We start from the raw sequence: 21626 nt of genomic DNA on the forward strand, positions 1-21626 counted from the left end.
GAGCTTCATAGGTAGTTTCAACTCCCAATGGTCAAACCCATCTATTAAAATTGTTCTTCTTAACCCTTTCAAATTCGGCATGTCTGTCCTGGGAACGTGTCTCGGGAACCAATTCATATGCACCCAGAAAGTCTTTTTTACTTCTAACAGGGAAGCATAAACTCCCTGTGCCCGCCTCATAGATTACATAGATTACATAGAACATACAGTGCAGAAGGAGGCCATTCGGCCCATCGAGTCTGCACCGACCCACATTAATCCCTCACTTCCACCCAATAACCCCTCCCAACCCTTATGGACACTACGGGTAATTTAGCATGGCCAATCCACCTAACCTGCACGTCTTTGGACTGTGGGAGGAAACCGGAGCACCCGGAGGAAACCCACGCGGACACGGGGAGAACGTGCAAACTCCGCACAGACAGTGACCCAGCGGGGAATCGAACCTGGGACCCTGGCGCTGTGAAGCCACAGTGCTAATCACTTGTGCTACCGTGCTGCCTCGTCAATTTACTTTGCATGGGTAATGTCCACTTTTCTTTTGGCCATTCTTGTTTGGACATTTTCTACAGAAAGGATGGCATTAGTGAATTGAAATTCTATTCCAAATACAGCACCGTGTCTGGAGGCCCACATATTGAGAAATATTTCTTTAAGGATTCTGATACTTAGGAGACCAATACAGAACTGACTGACATCACATGTTTGCTACCGTTGCCTTTTGTTCAAAATAATCTGCAAAGGAAGATCTGAGGAAACGATAATCGGTAAGCTCTGCATTTCCAACATCAAATAGACCTGAATTATTAATATTGCAATTCTCCCCATTGCATTTACTTCTAATTCTCCTAGTAAAATTTGTACTGAAAGTTCAATCTTACTTCACAGCTTCTTTGAGCTTTGATGGCAATCCTGTGTAGCGGTTAATGGGTTTCAACAACTGCCCTACTCCTCTTGTGCCCAGGGCTGCACATTTGCGGATGTACTCTTTTTTCCAAAATCCTGCTGGACTGTCCAGTATTGAGATTTTACTTAGCTTTTCAGTAGCTGTGTCTACAGTCTTGGGTTTCCAGGCTTTCCTTTTGCAAGCAAAATACTTGCAGTAGATTTGGTGCCAAATTAAACTAGAAAAGATACAGAAAGCATAATGTTTTTTATTGTATTATAACATTTTAAAGGCAGGTTGCTATATGCCATCATCATTATGGTTTCACTATTATTTGGAAAGAAATGTGGCAAAATAAGATGTAATGGCCTCAAAATTACACAGATATTCACATACAGAAGCTTGAAAGATTTTGCAGAAATTATCTTCTCTGCTGCAGAGACATTAGTGCATTTATTTTAAAGACTCAAAGAGAATTTCCAATGAAATCATTAAGCTATGAGTGGCAATGGTGCATTTTAAAGCCTTAATTGACTACAATAAATAATGGGTATGATCTAAAGTGATAGAAAACAAAAATATTCTGCACATTATTTAAATACAATAGCAAAAAAAGTAATAATATACATGTATAAAACATTATTCAAACAGAGGGCCTGTTGCAACATTACATGCAATATCTACTGTGACATGGGCAGCACTGTGATAGGAATATTGTTGAACTAATACCATAATACTATTTTATAGGAATTGATCTTGAGAAATTTGCCTGGTCAGAATTCCAGAAATTTTAATAAACAGGAATGTTCCTTTTAAAAAATATATAAAAATATCAGAACAGCTTAATTTCTTGAAGAGCTAGCGTATTTAAAAAGTTGCGACTTATTTTAGGTTTTAAAAATATTACAATGCTCAGAAGCATTTTTCCAACCCCCGAGTTGAGTTACCCTCACCCTTCCTCGAGCCTCTTTCCCATTCTCTGCCCCCACATCTAGTTTTCCCCCCACCCGCTAACCTTGCCTGGTGAGAAGACAGCACATTTGATCTTGGCTGCCTGTTTACCACACCAGAAGTGATCAAAGTGCAAGTATGGCTCTTGATTTCGCCCTGAGCAAATTAAGTGATAACTCTGCTAATCAAAATAAATGGTTGCTCATTACGAGATGCAAGGCAAATTCCAGAACTTCACAGCCTGGTCAAAATGTGCCAGGTGAGATTTGGGATTTAAGTTACAGGATGATTGCTTCACATGCAAAGATTGCTTCAATAAGCTTCAACAGTACCCAAGAACCTTCATCAGCAGCAAAAATGTTCACTTACTTGTCATTAGACACCTGGTAAAAGGACTTGCTGACACAGCCTGCACACAACAAGGATGATATATCTAAGTAGTAAAAGATTTGCTGAAGAATCTCCCATGGTAAGCTGGAAATAATGTTCAGATGATTATGTTGTAGTGTGAAATGTAAGATATAACACCATCCAACACATCCTCATTTTCGTGACCTGAAAATATACTCAAAATAATTTTTACTCAATTGCTTTAACAGTGAAGAGATACACATCACTGTGTGAGATTTGGGAAATGGTCGACAGATGTTCACAAAATTAATTTCTTAACACATTGGAGACAGCCTTTAAAGCGTTTGAGTTTTCTATAAACAAAAGATATTTACTGTAATTCACACCTGTAAGATGCTCCGAAACAAGATTGTTTCATAGCTAAAATTGACAAGGCTCCAGCAACACAGGCTCTGGCATTCAAGATGCTGGCTGAACTATTGCACCAATTCCCACTTTCTCATTCAACCCCCATATCCAGTGATAACTTTATTGCCCAAAAATCAATCAGTCTCAGTCATGAACATACTTCATATCAAAGCACCCACAGTCCTCGAGGTAGAGAAGCTGAAGATTCAGAGCCCTCTCAAATGATAATATCCCTCCTCATCCCTAAGGGATCAGGCAAGAAAGTGGAGCTGAGGTTAAAAAGAAAAAATCAGAATGATCTGACTAAACAACAGACCAGGCGTGAAAGGTCACATGGTCCTGCTCCTATTTCTTATGTTCTTAAAATGTCTGACTCCATATCCTTGGATACTAGACTCTTCAGCCAGGGGAAATGCCTCTTAACATCTACCTTGTCAAACACCCCCAAAGACTTTTCTACGCTTCAATTTGATCACAACTCATTCTTCTAAATGCCAGAGGATAAAGGCCCATTCTACTACAATCAGTCCTTAAAGCACAGTCACTTCAGGCCAGGGATCAATTGAGTAAACATTTGTTGTCGACCCTTTAAAGGAAAGTGTATTCACCCTTGGTCAAGGAGATGAAATTTGTGCACAGCACTCCAGGTGTGATCTCATCAAATCCCTACAAAAATGGAAGATTTCTTTACACTAACACCAACCCGTTAGGAATAAGGGCGGATATACCATTTATCTTCTGATTTGCTCGCTGTACCTGAATAGAGGGATTACATTTACTACCTCCCAATCCACATGGATTGTTCTAGAATCTTGAAAATTCTGGAAGAACAAAACAAATGCCTCCGCTATCTGTACAGCCACCTCTTAAAACCTGCAGGATGTGGGTCATCAGGTCCTTGGATGTCAGCTTTTAGTTCTCTTAATCTCTCCAGTACCTTTTGATTTGATTTGATTTATTGTCACATGTACCGAAGTACAGTGAAAAGTATTTTCCTGCAGCCATGGGAACGTACACAGTACGTACATAGTAGATAAAAAGAATAATCAACAGAGAACATTGACAAATGGTACATTGACAAATGGTATATCGACAAACAGTGATTGGTTAGTGCGGAACAAGGGGCCAAACAAAGCAAATACATGACCTTTATCACTAATACTAATTACTTGGAAGCCCCTTGCTCTTTGGTTCCTCACTTTCCAGTATATTTTGCCTTTGTAGTGTGAAGGCAGACAAAATATTTGTTTAACATCTCTATCATTTCCTTATTTTCCATTATTTAAAACAATATATATATTTATTCAAATTTCTCAACAAATTTTCAACAACCCCCCCCCCCCCCAACAAAAAGAAACAAGAACACAACAATCAGAAATTATACATTGGATTTCCGACATATACGATAACCCCCCCATATAACATTTAAAAACACAAATAGGGAAAAAAAAAACCTTCACCCAAGCGCTACCTCAAAAGAAACCCCCCCTCCCTTGGGCTGCTGCTGCTGCTGACCTCCTCCTAACGCTCCGCGAGATAGTCTAGGAACGGTTGCCACCGCCTGGAGAACCCTTGTACAGACCCTCGCAAGGCAAACTTTATCCTCTCCAGCTTGATGAACCCTGCCATGTCATTGATCCAAGCTTCCACACTAGGGGGCTTCGCATCTTTCCATAGTAGCAAAATCCTCCGCCGGGCTACCAGGGACGCAAAGGCCAGAATACCGGCCTCTTTCGCCTCCTGCACTCCCGGCTCGTCCGATACCCCAAATAATGCCAATCCCCAGCACGGTTTGACCCGGGCGTTCACCACCTTGGACATAGTCCTCGCAAAATCCATCCAGCGCCGGGCACGACCAGAACATATGGACGTGGTTTGCCGGGCTCCCCGAGCACCTCCCACATCTGTCCTCCACCCCAAAGAACCTACTCAACCTCGCCCCTGTCATATGCGCTCTGTGAGTAACTTTGAACTGTATTAGGCTGAGCCTGGCGCAAGAGGAGGAAGAATTAACCCTACTCAGGGCATCAGCCCACAGACCCTCATCTATCTCCTCCCCAAGCTCCTCCTTCCACTTGCCCTTTAACTCCTCCAACGAGGCCTCTTCCTTCAGCTCCTGGTAAATCGCCGAAACCTTGCCTTCCCCAACCCATACACCCGAAGTCACCCTGTCCTGAATCCCACATGCCGGAAGCAGCGGGAATTCCCTCACCTGCCGCCTCACAAACGCCCTCACTTGCATGTACCTGAAAGCGTTTCCCGGGGATATCCCAAACTTCTCCTCCAGCGCCCCTAGGCTCGCAAACATCCCATCGATGAACAGGTCCCCCATTCTTCTAATCTCTGCCCGATGCCAGCTCTGAAAACCCCCATCCATCCTTCCCGGGATGAACCGATGATTCTCCCGAATTGGGGACCAAACCGAGGCTCCCACCTCGCTCCTGTGTCGCCTCCACTGCCCCCAAATCTTCAGCGTCGCCGCCACCACCGGACTCGTGGTGTACCTTGTCGGAGAGAGCGGCAGCGGTGCCGTCACCAGCGCCCTCAGGCTCGTGCTCACACAGGACGCCATCTCTAGCCTCTTCCATGCCACCCCCTCTCCCTCCATTACCCACTTACGGATCATCGCCACATTGGCTGCCCAATAATAGCCACACAAATTCGGCAGCGCCAGCCCTCCCCCCCCGTCCCTGCTACGCTCCAGAAACACCCTCTTCACCCTCGGGGTCTTGTTCGCCCACACAAATCCCATGATGATCCTGCTTACCCATTTGAAAAAGGGCTTGGGGATCAAAATGGGAAGGCACTGGAACACAAAGAGAAACCTCGGGAGGACCGTCATTTTGACCGACTGCACCCTACCCACTCGTGAGAGTGGCAGCATATCCCATCTTTTAAAATCCTCCTCCATCTGCTACACCAACCGCGTCAAATTGAGCTTGTGCAGGGCTCCCCAACTCCTATCTACTTGGATCCCTCGGTACCGAAAGCTCCTTTCCGCCCGCTTCAGCGGTAGCTCGTCTATCCCCCTTCCCTGGTCCCCTGAATGCACCACAAAGAGCTCACTCTTCCCTCAGTTGAGTTTATACCCCGAAAAGTCCCCAAACCCCCCCAAGGATCCGCATGACCTCCGCCATCCCTCCATTGGATCCGCCACATACAACAACAGGTCGTCGGCATACAATGGCATCCGGTGTTCCTCTCCCCCCCCGGCCGAGTCCCCTCCATTTCTTGGACTCCCTCAGTGCCATGGCCAACGGCTCAATTGCCAATGCAAACAATAAGGGGGATAAAGGGCACCCCTGCCTCGTCCCTCGGTACAGCCAAAAGTACTCCGACCTCCGCCGGTTCATAGCCACACTCGCCACTGGGGCTCTATATAGCAGCCTGACCCAACTGATGAACCCCTCCCCGAACCAAAACCTCCGCAACACTTCCCAAAGATACTCCCACCCAACCGATCAAAGGCCTTCTCCGCGTCCATAGCTGCCACTACCTCCACTTCCCCCTCCACCGAGGGCATCATAATCACATTGAGGAGCCTCCGCACATTTGTGTTTAGCTGCCTACCCTTCACAAATCCCGTCTGGTCCTCATGAATCACCCCCGGGACACAGTCCTCAATTCTCGTAGCCAGCACCTTCGCCAGCAACTTAGCGTCAACATTGAGGAGCGAGATCGGTCTATACGACCCACATTGTAATGGATCCTTGTCCCGCTTCAAGATCAAAGAAATCAGCGTCCTGGACATTGTCGGGGGCAAGGTCCCCCCCTCCCTCGCCTTATTAAAAATCCTCACTAGCAACGGGCCCAGCAGGTCCACGTATTTCCTGTAGAATTCAACCAGGAACTCATCCGGCCCCGGGGCCTTCCCCCCCTGCATGCTCCCCAATCCTTTAACCAGCTCCTCCAGCCCAATCGACGCCCCTAAACCAGCCACCTCTTCCTCCTCCACCCTCGGGAACCTCAGCTGATCTAGGAATCGTCGCAACCCCTCCTCCCCCGTTGGGGGCTCAGACATGTGCAGATCCCCATAGAAGTCCCTAAATACCTTGTTTATTCTCACCGCACTCCGCACCGTATTCCCCCCTCTATTCCTTATTTTCCATTATAATTTCTCCTGTCTCTGCCTCTAAAGGACATATATTTACTTATGCCACGCTTTTGCTTTTTACATGTGTGTGAATGCTCGCACAATTTGTAAACTGTTTACCAGTTTACTCAATTTTTAATCTCTCTTGATCACTTTCACAATTTTTAAACCACTCAGGCTTGCTGCACTTTTGGCGACATTACAAGCTTCTTCTTTTAATTTACTCTACGTTTCCAGCTAGTCAACTGTACATTTTCCAGTACAGTTTTTAATCTGTGAAAGGAATGTAAATTAATAGAGAATTATAAATTTTTCTTTAAATGTTTGATTTTGCTGATCTTTTGTCATGTCTTTACATCTAATTTCACGACAGAACTCAGCCAACCCATCTTAAATGTAAGACCCTGGTTCTAAACTTAATTGCATCACTCTCAAACTTAAATGAAATGTTATCAAACTGATTACTACGGGGGCGATTCTCCGATATTGAGGCCAAGTGTTCGCGCCGTTGTGAATGCCGTCGCGTTTCACGACGGCGCAAACAGGGCCCGGACACAACATATTCTGGCCCCCACGGCACGCTCCAGCGTCCTTTGGCGCCGCGCCAACCCGCACTTGCGCAGTTGGGGCAGCCCAATCCTGTGCATGCGCGGGGAACGGCTTACGCATGCCGGCCCCTCACCAACATGGAGCCGGTGTTCTGGGGTAGCACGCAGAAGAAGGTAGGCCGGGGGAGGAGAGGCAAGCCCGCTGATCGGTGGGCCCCGGTCGCGGGGGCAGACCCCATCGGAGGCCACCCCGGTGAAGGAGCCCCCCCCCACAGGCCGCTCCCCCAGCGTTCCCGCAGAGTTCCCGCCAGCAGCGACTAGGGGTGGACGGTGCCAGCGGGAACCTTTCGTGTCGTAGCAGTCGCTCGGCCCATCCGGCCGGAGAATCGCCGCTCGCCGGTTCTCCAAGTGGCCCAGTATGAATCGCGCGCCGCTGGTTTCTGGAGGGTGGGAGAATCGCTTGCGGATGTCGGGGCACGATTCGCGCAGTGCCCCGGCGATTCTCCCACCCGGCGTGGGGGGGGGGGGGGGGGGGGGGGGGGGGAATAGCGCCCTATGTCTCAGAGGGTCATTTAACATAAGGTTATTTAACTCTGTTTCATTACACGATAGCGGAGATACCAGATCTAAAATAGCATATTCCCCAGTTAGTTCCTGACCATAGCCTTCTGGAAGACTACATTTTACAAACCTGCTCTCCCAAGGTACTTTTACCAAATTTGATTTGCCCAGGCCAGTCCAGCCTCCCAGGATTACTGCATTACTCTTGCGACATTAACTCCTCTAATTTGCTGCTGCATACTCTGTCCAATACCATCACATACAGGAAGTAATTAAGTCACCTACAAACAACTCCCACTATTCTTTTCTGCCTTCAGTCATTTCTTAGCTCCAGCTATACTGATTTTCAGGTTAAGATCCTCTTTCCCAACTGCCTTTTTCTTTTATCATTTGGGTATGCCATCTCCTTTTCCATTTTGCCCAATTTTTCCTAAACGTCCAGAAGCCTGAAATAATCAATTCCCTAATGTCGGTCACCTCACAACGATGTCTCATTATTGGATCAAAGTCATTTATCTCTATTTCTGTCAACAATTCATTCACTTCGTCAGAAATGCTTTATGCATCCACATCTACAGCATCTTTAATTTTAACTCAATATTTTTTCCCTATGATTCTTGTCTGCCCATTTGTGCCAGCTGATTTCCTGTTGTAGTCCTCACTGTTTGCACACTTCCAAGTTTGTCATCACGTGCAACTTTTGAAGTTTTACTCTGCAATTCCAATATCAAAGTAATTCTCTATGAAAAAAGGCAGTGGTCCTCACATTGACCATTGAGTGCGGTGTACTTTTGCGCCAATGTCCGGGAATAACATGTTAAGGCGAGTGCAAAGTCTCCGGCCCATTAGGAGTTCCGCGGGAGTTACCCTAGTCACCACATGTGGAGTGGTCCTTTACGAAAACAAAAAACAAGCCAGTCTAGTGTCCAAAGACCCGGAAGACTGTTTCTTTAGGCCCCGTTTGAACGTCTGCACTGCGCGCTCCGCCAACCCATTGGAAGCCGGGTGGTATGGAGCGATGCGGATATGGCGTATGCGACAGGGTGCAATCCTTCGCGGTCCACCCAATAACCCAGGTACACCACTTCCTTCGCCTGAAAGACACACTTTGTACGACGTAAACTCCAATCTCTGAGAAGCATCTAAGGAAAGCCTCCAAATTTGCCAAATGTTCGTGCTCCGATGTCTCCGTTATCAAAATGTCGTCTAAGTAAACAGTGACACGTGGTAAACCTCTCAAGATGCCCTCCCTGACACGTTGAAAGATAGCGCAGGCAGAGGATACTCCAAAGGGCAACCGTGTATACTCATACAAGCCCCTGTGTGTATCAATAATTACATATGGGCGGGAGGCAGGGTCCAGCTCCAACTATAGGAAGGTGTGACTCATATATAATTTTATGAACGTGAGTTCGCCTGCAAGCTTCGCATAGAGATTTTCTATGCGGGGCATTGGATATCGGTTGAGCCAGGAAGCCGTATTGACTGGAAGTTTATAGTCGCCGCACAAGCGAACCGTGGCATCTGGCTTCATTACTGGTACAACTGGCGCTGCCCAGTCAGCGAAACGGACAAGCCTGATAAGACCCAAGAACTCCAAATGAGTGAGCTCCGCTTCTACCTTGTCGAGCAAGGCATAAGGTACCGGGCCCGCCCGGAAATAGCGCGCCGTGGCTCCTGGTTCAACCCGAATATGGGCTACGACCCCTTTTATCTTCCCCAAACCAGGCTGGAGTACATCTGGGTACCGTCCTAGCACCTCTGTTAATCCTCCAGAACCTGTTTGAAGAATGTGCTGCCACTGCAGCCGCAAATGGCGTAACCAGTCCCCACCCAACAGGCCGGCCCCATGGGAACAGCTCATCCTGGCATCCATAAGCATCAGAGATCATCCAGCAATGTCCAATGGTTCCCCAGTATAGGTGGCCAACCTGGCCTGTGCATCGGTTAATGTAAGTGTCTGTATACCCTGCTTCATGTGGTCGAATGTCCTCTGGGCAATCACGGAGACCACTGCGCCAGTGTCCAACTCCATCTCAAGCAGGTTACCATTGACCCGTACCGTCTCCTCAATGGGGGCCACACAGGGAGCTGCCAAACAATGCAGTTTCAGGCAGTCGTCCACCGTCTTCACAACCTCGGGAGTAGTCGCCACAGGTTCATCCAAATGGAAGGGATAGCCCCTGGGCTGGCCCCAGCTTCTGTCGGAACAACGGCATCTCTGGCGCCCCCAGGAGAGGCATGCGTGACGGGGTCGGCGCCCACAAGTCCGACACTGACATGGTTCCTCATCCATCGGTTCTGGAGAGGGCCCCCTTCGGGGAGAAAAGTCCGGCAGCCACTGGCGTTGATCTGGACGCCGCCCCGCACCAAGGTACGTCAGGGTTGCAGGGAGACGTTTTTGGCGGAAGGGGTCGCGCCCCAAGGCATGCATCTCCATTCCGTGTAGCTTCTGCACGCCCTGTTCTGCGCTCTCTCGGGACAACACTATCTGAATGGCCTGTTGAAAAGTCAATGTGTGCTCGGCTAACAACTTCCTCTTGTTGGTTGTGGCCGCATTGTTAATACCGCAAACCAAACGGTCGCGTAACATTTCTGACAAAATCTCACCATAGTAACAATACTCCGCAATCCTGCATAGCCTGGATAGAAACTCAGCAAAAGATTCTCCTGGTGTCCTCTCTGCGGTATAAACCGGTAACGTTGGACTATCGTGGACGGGGTTGGGTTAAAATGTTGCCCCACCAATGTCACAAGTTCATCGAACATCTTGCTGACAGGCGCAGCTGGGTACTTAAGGCTCCTAATCACCCTAAATGTATGCAGGCCGCAGGCGGTGAACAAAATGACCACCTAGCACTCGTTTTCGGTGATGTTATTCGCCCACAAGTAGTAACGCATCCATTGTGCGTACTGGTTGCAACTTTCCAGCGCAGCATCAAAGACATCCAAACATCCATAATCAGGCATGGTGCAACAGAAAAAAAATTCCAACCCTAATCCAACAAAAATCCAGAGAGGTGGCTTCAGCAGCGTAGACAGCTATCCACTTTAACCCTCGTCACCAGTTTTGTGAGGGCCATGAAGAATCCAGCACGAGTTTGGAGAATCGAAAGAAATAACTGTATTTACAATTCAACATATACAACAGCAGAACTCCACCACTGCTCTCTCCCCTCTAGCTGATTCCACACTGGCCAGCTCTATTTATGCAGGTGACTCTGCTAATGATTTCTCCACCCTCCTCATTGAGAGAGCTCATACTCACTAAGGATCGTGGGATGGGCAATAGTCCCGCCAGTAGTAATCAGGCAGGTTACAAAAGTGTCCTCGTGCACAAATCACTGAAACAACTATAAGCAATTAGGAAAACAAATATGTTATACTCAAATCCTTTTGCAAAGGTTAAGTAGTAGTATAGCAATCATATAGGATTGGGAGATCAGACTGGAGTACTGTTTACAGTTTGGTCCCCTTACCAAAGGAAGAATAAACTTGCTTTAGTGGGAGTGTAACAACAAAATTCATTAAACAGCGCCAGGGACCTGGGTTCAATTCCGGCCTCGGGTTACTGTGTGGAGCTTGCATGTTCTCCCAGTGTCTGGGTGGGGTTGCTCCGGGTACTTCGGTTCCATCCCACAGTCCAAAGAGGTGCAGGTTAGGTGGATTGACCATGCTAAATTGCCCCAGAGTGTCCGAAAGATTAGGTGGGGTCACTGGGTTACATAGATTGAGTGGAGGTGAGCCTTGGAAGGGTGCTTTTTCAAAGGATCGGTACACTGGTGTGATTCTATGATTCTATTCTTGGAATAGAGTGGATAGTCATCAGAGTACACATTGAGTAAACAAGATGATATTTCCCTCCAATTTGAAAGAATGAGGGGACCTCATTAAAACATACAAAATTCTTAAGGGGCTTGACAAAGTAGATGGTAGCCTCCTAGATGTTTGTCCTGCTTGGCAAGTATAGTGCTCGGGGTCACAGTCTCAGGACGAAGAGTCAAGTTATTCAGGATCAATATGAGGAGTTTCTTCACTCAGGAGGTAATACTCTACTGCAGAGATCTGTTGATGCTCAGCCGGCAATGCTCAGTCAGTGAGCAATACAATTTGTATTCAAAGTGAATTAGGGGATAGGAGGATAACAACAGCAGGTGTAACTGAGGTAGATCTGCCATTACTGAACAGTTGCGCAGGCTCAGTGACCAAATGCCTTCTCCTGCCCCTATTTCCCGCATTAAGTTCTTATACCATGTCTACTTGGTGGAAAGGAATAGAAGGTGATAGTATATATGAATGGATCTCAACGTAGTAATAATTCCCACTCCATAAAATTAACAGACAAGGCCCACCAAAACACTAAAACAGAAGAAATCTATTTGAATGTCGGCATGGAAACTCTGGAATATTTCTTCCTTAAATTTGTAATTACACATTGTACACTTTTTTTTAAATGGTAATATTTAAAGCGCTCTGTAATTTTCTGACATCTTTAATCTTAAACAGCTATATTCTGTAAAACTCTTAGTGCAATTCACAATTTCTATTACACAGAATGTTCTACATAAAAGGAGAGCTTGACAGAAAATTCCCAGGCTGCTTCAAGCCAGTACTAATAAAATACAAAATGCTAACAAGGGATTATTTATGAAATAATTATAAACAAGACTATGGGGATGTGAATGCACACATTTCATATTGTTCCAACTGGTAGTGTTTAGCTAACGTAATGCATACTTAAAGCGCTTGTAAGTGCATAGAACCATACACTTTGAAACAGATGTACTAGTTATGCAATTTACAATAATTTGGGATGGTAGATCCTCAAATATATTATCTTGGACCACAAACAATTTTAGCAAAATGAATAAGTTGCCTGCTGCACAGCTTCCACTCAAACACTTCCCTGTACAGTAGTAGGGCAGCGCAGTGGTACAGTTGTTAGCACTGCTGCCACACAGCACCAGGAACCCAGGTTCAATTCCGGTCTAGGCTGACTGTCCGTGTGGAGTTTGCATGTTCTTCCAGTTTCTGTGTGGGTTTCCTCCAGGTGCTCCACTTTCTTCCTACATCACAATGATGTGCATGTTCGGTGGATTGGCTATGCCAAAAATAGTGCCCCTTTTTGGCCAAAAATGTGCACGTTTGATGGGGTTACAGGGATAGACTGAGGGAGTGGGCCTCAATGGGCCGAATGGCCTCCTTCTGCATAGTAGGGATGCTCTGGCTTCTATGGATAGTGCAGCTAATCTCACAAAGTGGCTGACATTGATAAAAGCAAATGCACATTGGAACTATAACATACGAGGGGGAAAAGAGAAACTTTGTCAGGAATATATCAATATCTCTAACTAGTTTTCATCCCTTTTACCAACCTCTCAATGCTGATCAGACTTGCAGATCTCAATTTACCACCTTTTGCTCCAGCTAACTGGAAGGACCTCGGAAGCATACTCGTATTCCATTTTTGTCCGAAACTGAAACATTACATTATTGAATAATTGAACAAAATTGAATAGTTGTTTGATTTTTTTTAAAATCCTTATCATAGTTTGAGCATGCAACATCTCTTATGCCAAGTAATTGCAATCAAGGAACTAGACATACTATCCAGCCTGCTTTACATAATTTTTAAAGCTTTTAGCGTTATTAAACTAACGCAAAAATATCATATCTTCGTATCACATCTAGTTATTGCTGAGAAGCTAAATCATACGAGTGATCACAGTCTGGAAACACAAGGGGAGAGGTGATGAGAAGGAACCACTGCGAATGCAGAAAACCCAAGTCAACAGCAAATTGGTGCAAATGCACAGCGACAAATGCACAGGTTAACGACCTGTGATGTGTGACATGGGGTAATGGGAATTAACACTCATTTTTCTCCTGTACCAATACCGTGGGAATGCAACGGGTAATGCCACCGCCAACACTGTGCAACTGGCATGCAAAGCTGGGCTGGACTATCTGAGCCCTTGACTTGGGCAGCATGCGCTGGGTGGGGCTGGCACACACCTGAGTGACAACTGTCCCACCCCACCCACTTACCTGGTGGCCTCGAGCCGCCCGCCGCCTCGCGCCTCCACACCCATACCCGGCGTAACCCAATCGACACCTGTTGCCATGGAAACCGGCCAGACGCGGAGCCGAGGGCGGGTCTAAAGCCACAAACGGCCCCGGCAGTTAGTTCGAACTCGAGGAGGAGCCCACCTGCCCGCCAACTTCTCAAGCGGGGGGGGGGGGGGGGAGAGGCAACTCGCGTCTCAACCGTCACCGGCCCCGCCGACCCACTAATGTGAGGTGGGAGTCAAACGTCACTGTGATCCGCCAATGAGAATTCCACGTTCACGCGAAAATACATCACAATCAAGGGGCGGAACCTGTGTCGCCGTGACGTTTGTGAGGCGGGGCCAGGTTTTGGGTGGGCGCCGGTTTGATTGTCTCGAGCCTTCAGCCTGAAAGTGAGCGGTTTGCTCCAAGGCGGCGGTTGAATGTCCCCAGTGAACGTGGAAAGAAGGGCCACGTTTCAGTTGGTGGGGATTTTTTAGGCTCACCCCAGTTGGGGCACTGCTTATTTGAAACCTCAGGCCCCTTAATCAACAGAAAAAACGCGGGAAAAGCTCAGCAGACCTGGCAGGGACTGTAGAGAGAGAGGATCAGAGTCAACCTTTCCAGTCCCTATGATTACATTGTCTGTGAGAGCACATTAAAAGGACGCCATAAAAGAAAGTCAGGATTCGGGAGTACCATCTCCCGGGAGTATCAGGTGCTGAGTAAAACGAGCATTTTGTTGCTATTGCACTTCACGACGACCTACATGTGCGAGGTTGGTTTATTACCTAGATGGGACACACAAAGCGGGTTCGATTGTTTTCCCGGTGTGGCTCGAGGAGTATGAGCTCCCCTGCTAACGATGCAGCTAATAACACGTTGTATAAAAGGTCGGCTAGATGGAAACAAACGGACATAGAGAAATGGCCCGGTGAAGTACAACCAGGCCCCTTGTAAATAGTATGTTCTTATAAATAAACGGCGTCTTTTGTTTACTCTTCTGACTCCCCTTGCTTTTATTAAATTGGTAACAAGGATAACAAGTTGTCGATGTGCAACTCTGCCGACTACGCCGCCTCTCCGTACTTTGCTTCTCCTTGGACTAAGGTATGGCATTAAGTGTTTCACTATGCCTTTGTTTGGTCGATTGGATGCTTTTGATCCTGCTGTTGAATCCTGGAATCAGGGCGCGGAATGCCTGCGTTACCTGCTAGCGTGCGCAGCATTACCGAGAACGAGCACCAGACAATGATCCTGTTAACAGCTGCGGAGCGCACACGTTCGGCGTAATTAAGGGTCTCATGTTCTCGGCGGCACTGGATACAGTAGCATTTGACCAGCTCATCACTGGTAGGGAATCATTTCAACCCGACTCCGTCCATCATTGTGCATTGGTACAGATTCAATGCGGTGGAAAGTTTGGAAAATCGCTGAATATTGCAAACATAGAGCTGTGCTGGCAGATATGCTCTGTTTTGCCCCTGGTTTGCGGTATTAACAATCTCAACATACAAAAGAAGCTTCTAGCTGAAGGTTCCTTAACATTCCAGCAGGCTTTGCAAATTTCTCCTTTACAAAAGAATGCCACTCGGGATGTGCAGGAACTCCAGGGAATGGTGGTGAATGTTGTCCAACACCACCGCGAGTATAGAGCCCACAAGAAGCAAACACTGCCCAGTAGCGACTAGAGTGTATCACTACGATGCTTTAGGCCCGAGGTCTCGACGCCCTGGACCACGGTGCAGAACCTCTCTGGATTTGAGACATGCTGACTCCGCCCCCTGTGAGAAGTGTGGACACCGAGGCCACCGGCAGCGTGATGGACAGCGGCCTGACCGTCTGGTACAGAGTAGGTGCCGGCTCCGTGCTAGGACCATACATTTGGATGACCCCGAAGAACCTGGAGACGAGTCGGAAATACAGCTGAACTGTGTGGCTGCGCCGCAGGTGGCCCCTATTCATAATCCTGTTCGGGTCAACGGATACTTAATTCAAATAGAATTTTATACAGGTGCTGCCGTCTCAGTGGTGTCGCACCCTGTGTTTGACCGGATCCGACACAGCTGATTTGGCCGCCTGCCTCCCCGTGTATACAGGGCTGCGTTTAGCTACTGAGGGCTCCATGCTCGCCTCGGTGGTCTATGGGAGTCAGTCCTTGTGCGTTCCCCTCGTAGTTCAGGGAAACGACCCTAACCTGCTGGGTCTGGATCAGTTGCACCATTTGCTGATTGACTGACAATGTATCCTCCGAGTGGAGTTGGAGAGATTATATATGGTACTGTAAACGTTTGTCAACGTTTTGGAGCTTAGCCTTGGGAAATTTCAGGGAGCCATGGCAAATTTCTAGTTTGATTTGCAGGCACTGCCCAGTTTCTATTGTTGGTAAGGCTGAGGCCAAACTGCAGCACTTGGAGAGCCTTGGTATAATTTGGCCGGTTTGTTTCGCCAACTGTGCGGCGCTGGTGGTTCCAGTGATGAAATTGGATCGGACTGTCTGCCTTTGCCATGATTACAAGTTAACCATCAATACAGCCTTGAGTTTAGACCGATATCCACTCTCTTGAATGGAAGATCTTGACGTCATGCTGGCAGGTGGTTCTACATTCACCAAGTTAGATATGAGCAATGCTTATTTACAGCTTAAACTATACAAGGCCTCGAGAAAATATGTCACTATCAATACTTATAAAGGATTATACGTGTACACCCGGCTCCCATTCGGCATCTTTTCAGCATGCGCCATGCTCCAACAGGTCAAGGACAGGATATTACGTGGGCTTCCATGTGTGCTGTCGATCTTGATGATATGTTGATCACGTAGGTAGAGCAGCTGCAAAACCCTGAAGTGCAATTACAGAGATTTTCGGAATGTGCTCTCACGGCAAGGTACAGTCATAGGGACTGGAAAGGTTGACTCTGATCCTCTCTTTCCACAGTCCCTGCCAAGTCTGCTGAGCTTTCCCCGTGTTTTCTCTGTTCATTAAGGGGCCAGAGATTTTCAGAATATGGCGTCCTCCTGCGTAAGACAAAGTGCGTGTTCAATGCTAAAGAGGTGGTGTATTTGGGGTACTGGGTAGACAGGGATGCCCTGCACCCATTGGGCGACAAAGTACAGGCGATCAAGATGGCCCCCACGCCATGTGACGTTATAAAGCTTCGCTCCTTCTTAGCCTGATCAATTATTACGGCCGTTTTATTCAAAGTTTGGCAACAATCCTGGTCCCCCTTCACTTTCTCCTGCAGAAATGGTGGCCTTGGGTTTGGGACGATGAACAGGAGGCTGCTTTGCGGCTGGTGAAGCGGACATTGGGTTCATCCAGAGAACTGACCCATTTTGACACAACTAAACCCCTGTATCTAACGTGCGACGCTTCGCCGTACAGCATTGGTGCCATCCTCTCCCATCAGGTGGGTGACGGCTGCGACCGTCCATAGCTTTTACCTCCAGAATGGCAGCGGAGCATAACTATGTGCACATAGAGGGTCTAGTGGTCATGTTCAGAGTCAAATGTTCTCATCAGTATGTTACAACCACCATTTTCTAATCATTACTGATCATTTGGGCAGCACGGTAGCACAAGTGATTAGCACTCTGGCTTCACAGCTCCAAGGCCCAGGTTCGATTCCCCGCTGGGTCACTGTCTGTGCGGAGTCTGCACGTTCTCCCCATGTCTTCGTGGGTTTCCTCTAGTGCTCCGGTTTCCTCCCACAGTCCAAAGACGTGCAGGTTAGGTGGATTGGCCATGCTAAATTGTCTTTAGTGTCCAAAAAAGGTTAGGAGGGGTTATTTGGTTATGGGGATAGGGTAGAAGTGAGGGCTTAAGTGGGTCGGTGCACTCGATGGGCCGAATGGCGTCCTTTTCCACTGTATGTTCTATGTTCTATAACATTCAATCATTACATGATCATGGGCAGCATGGTGGCATAGTGGTTAGCACTGCTGCCTCACAGCTCCAGGGATCCGGGTTCAATTCTAGCCTCGGGTCTGTGCGGAGTTTACACTTTCTCCGCATGTCTGCTTGGGTTTCCCCCGGGTGCTCCAATTTCCTCTCACAGTCCAAACATGTGCAGGTTAAGTGGATTGGCCATGCTAAATTGCCTCTTAGTGTCCAAAAGGTTAGTTGGGGTTACTGGGTTATGAGGATAGGGTGGAAGCATGGGCTTAAGGGTGCTCTTTCCAAGGGTCTGTGCAGGCTCGATGGGCCGAGTGGCCTCCTGTGCTGTAGAGATTCTATGATCAATACTGCTTAGCCTGTTTCGCAAAGATAAGACAGTGCCGTTGATCGCATCTGCCAAAATCCAGAGATGGACTCTGCTTTAGGCTGCGTAACAGTATTCTTTCAAGCAACACCCGAGAACACTGATAGCGAATGCCCGTGATTTTGGTAGATCCATCCACGGCCGACAAAATTGTGGCAGTCCTAAATTTCATGGGCACTCTGCCCGTGGGTGGACACAATACGATCCGGTGCTGGCAAGCATGTGACATTTGGTTTTGTCCCTTGGACCATGATGACAGTTTCCAGTGACGTTAAAGGCTTTTTCTATCAAGATGTCTACTGGTTTTAGCTGATAATTGCCGAATGAAAACCAAAGGCAGGATTAACTGTTTTTCCACCAGTAACAGGCTATTTAATTCACTTACTATGAGTATTACTGATAATAGTTATAGGTGTAATGCCCTGATATTCCCACCTTCAACTTGCGTAATCCTTTAATTCATTGATAATTACCCTGGACACATATTCAGAAATCCTACGCACTTTGCACAAGCTGTAACAACAACACTTATTTCAGTGATTGCCTTATTAACATGTTCTGTACATTGCACCATATGCACACAATGACAGTAAATTCAGATTTGGTGGTAAGATTCAATTCTTGCAAATATTTTGATTACCTGCTCTGTATAGAAAAGAAAGACCATCTCCATGCTACATCTCACATTGTTTAATTGTTGGAGAGTTGTAGAAGGAGAAGAAAGAAGGAAGTGAGTAGATGAGGAGGCGAGGGGACAGTCCCATTCATTTCCTGCTGCCCAAGTTCCCTCCTCTCTCCCCGGTCACATTGACACAGCACTCACTCCACACAAGGTAACTCTCACTATGAGCAAAGTTTCCTGGGATAGGCTCATGTCTGCACAGTACGTACACAGTAGACGAAAAGGATAATCAACAAAGTACATTGTTGTCAAAGTACATTGACAAATAGTGACTGGTTACAGTGCGGAATAAGGGCCAAACAAAGCAAATACATGAACAAGAGCAGCATAGGGTGTTCTGACAAGCAACTAATCAGTCCGAGGGAAAGTCGTTGAGGAGTCTGGTAGCTGTGGGGAAGAAGCTGTTCCTATAAAGTGCTGAAAAACCACTGGATTTCTTCAGATCTGCACCTGTTCCAAAAGTGCCATACTGGACTCAAAACGTTAACTCTGTTTCTTTCTCCGCAGACGCCGGCAGACCTGCTGAGTTTTTCCAACATTTTCTGATCTCATGGCTGAATGTGTTTTCCTATTAACTCAAAAGGTCTAAGAAACAAGTATATCCCTTGTTCAGGACTGTTAGAAATGCCTTGCCAGAAAAGCCAAAAGGATTTAAAATACATCAACTAAATGCATTTAATGAATACGATGGAAATACGATGCATCTGATGGAAATAAAGATATGATAGGTGAGGACCTTGAGATGATTGTAATCACTAAGGAGGCAGTATTGGGCAAGCTAATGGGGCTAAAGGCAGACAAGTCTCCTGGCCCTGATGGGATGCATCCCAGAGTGTTAAAAGAGATGGCTAGGGAAATTGTAAACGCACTAGTGATAATTTATCAAAATTCACTAGACTGGGGTGGTCCCAGAGGATTGGAAAGTAGCAAACGTGACACCACTGTTTAAAAAAGGAGGTCGGCAGAAAGCGGGTAATTATAGGCCGGTAAGCTTAACTTCGGTTGTAGGGAAAATGCTGGAATCTATCATTAAGGAGGAAATAGCGGGGCACCTGGAGGGAAATTGTCCCATTGGGCAGGCGCAGCATGGGTTCATAAAGGGTAGGTCGTATCTGACTAATTAGGTAGAATTTTTTGAGGACGTTACCAGTGCAGTAGATAACGGGGAGCCAATGAATGTGGTATATCTGGATTTCCAGCAAGCTTTTGACAAGGTGCCACACAAAAGGTTGCTGCATAAACTAAAGATGCATGACATTGAGGGTAAAGTGGTAGCATAGGTAGAGGATTGGTTAACTAACAGAAAGCAGAGAGTGGGGATAAATGGGTGTTTCTCTGGTTGGCAAGCTGTAACTAGTGGGGTCCCTCAAGGATCAGTGTTGGGCCCGCAGTTGTTCACAATTTACATAGATGATTTGGAGTTGGGGACCAAGTGCAATGTGGCAAAGTTTGCAGACGACACTAAGATGAGTGGTAAAGCAAAAAGTGCAGAGGATACCGGAAGTCTGCAGAAGGATTTGGATAGGTTAGGTGAATGGGCTAGGGTCTGGCAGATGGAATTCAATGTTGCTAAGTGTGAGGCTATCCATTTTGGGAGGAATAACAGCAGAATGGATTATTATTTAAACGGTGAGATGTTAAAACATGCTGCTGTGCAGAGGGACCTGGGTGTGCTGGTGCATGAGTCGCAAAAGGTTGGTGTGCAGGTGCATCAGGTGATTAAGAAGGCTAATCGAGTTTGGTCTTTCATTGCTAGAGGGATGGAGTTCAAGACTAGGGAGGTTATGCTGCAATTGTATAAGGTGTTGGTGAGGCCACATCTGGAGTATTGTGTTCAGTTTTGGTCTCCTTACCTGAGAAAGGACATATTAGCACTGGAGGGAATGCAGAGGAGATTCACTAGGTTGATACCAGAGTTGAGGGGATTAGATTATGACGAGAGGTTGAGTAAACTGGGACTGTTCTCATTGGAGTTTAGAAGGATGCGGAGGGATCTTATTGAAACATGTAAAATTATGAAGGGAATAGATAGGATAGATGCGGGCAGGTTGTTTCCACTGGTCGGGGAAAGCAGAACTAGGGGGCATAGCCTCAAAATAAGGGGAAGTAGATTTAGGACCGAGTTTAGGAGGAACTTCTTCACCCAAAGGGTTGTGAATCTCTGGAATTCCTTGCCCAGTGAAGCAGTTGAGGCGCCTTCTTTAAAAGTTTTTAAGAAAAAGATAGATACCTTTCTAAAGAATAAAGGGATTCGGGGATATGGTGTACGGGCCGGAGAGTGGAGCTGAGTCCACAAAGATCAGCCATGATCTCACTGAATGACGGAGCAGGCTCGAGGGGCCAGATGGCCTACTCCTGTTCCTAGTTCTTATGTTCTTATGTAATACCATGTTTATTAATATAGGAACATTCTTTTTGCTGTTGCAGGGTGCATTATTTCAACTTTCCCAAAGAAATTAATATTCTAATATTGTAGAGCAGAAATCTTGTAAATGTTAGAGTTGCAAAAATGGCCAGTTAAAATTCTGCAACTTAAAAAAGAAGCCATTAGGAATGATAGTGTTGTTAAATTTAATATATCCATTGTGAGCAGATGGACAACGCCTCTGTTTTGTTACATAAATCTTAGCTAAAAAGAGCAAAATAAAATCTCTTAAACTTTTAAACCTGTGAATTTGATGCTGATCAAAACCTTAATGATTTATGATAAATGTATAAACAATCACTTGCACCAACAGATCTGTACTGGTCCCACAAGGATGATGGATTTATTTCAATGTATTTTTAAGCACAAAAATTCAATTATTATCTGATTCCCAGTTTCCATTGTGATTC

At 46.5% G+C, this 21626-nt stretch overlaps 1 protein-coding gene across 6 annotated transcripts in view; it reads right to left on the minus strand.

The window, feature by feature from the left end:
* The window catches only part of fbxo15 (F-box protein 15), a 69650-nt gene extending 55085 nt beyond the window's left edge, over positions 1 to 14565 (minus strand). For 2 of the 6 annotated variants that reach the window (XM_072467153.1, XM_072467150.1), the window contains exons 1-4: positions 13847 to 14043; positions 13174 to 13275; positions 2207 to 2311; positions 882 to 1124 (exon numbers count right to left, since the gene is read on the minus strand). In XM_072467153.1, the coding sequence (XP_072323254.1) occupies positions 882 to 1124; positions 2207 to 2311; positions 13174 to 13275; positions 13847 to 13923 (527 nt within the window). In that variant the 5' untranslated portion in view covers positions 13924 to 14043. The other 4 variants (XM_072467149.1, XM_072467151.1, XM_072467148.1 and 1 more) reach the window with 4 other exon arrangements.
* Positions 14566 to 21626: the final 7061 nt, after the last annotated feature.

The sequence above is a fragment of the Scyliorhinus torazame genome, chromosome 11 (genome assembly GCF_047496885.1).
Source record: "Scyliorhinus torazame isolate Kashiwa2021f chromosome 11, sScyTor2.1, whole genome shotgun sequence".
NCBI classification, from domain to species: Eukaryota; Metazoa; Chordata; class Chondrichthyes; order Carcharhiniformes; family Scyliorhinidae; genus Scyliorhinus; species Scyliorhinus torazame.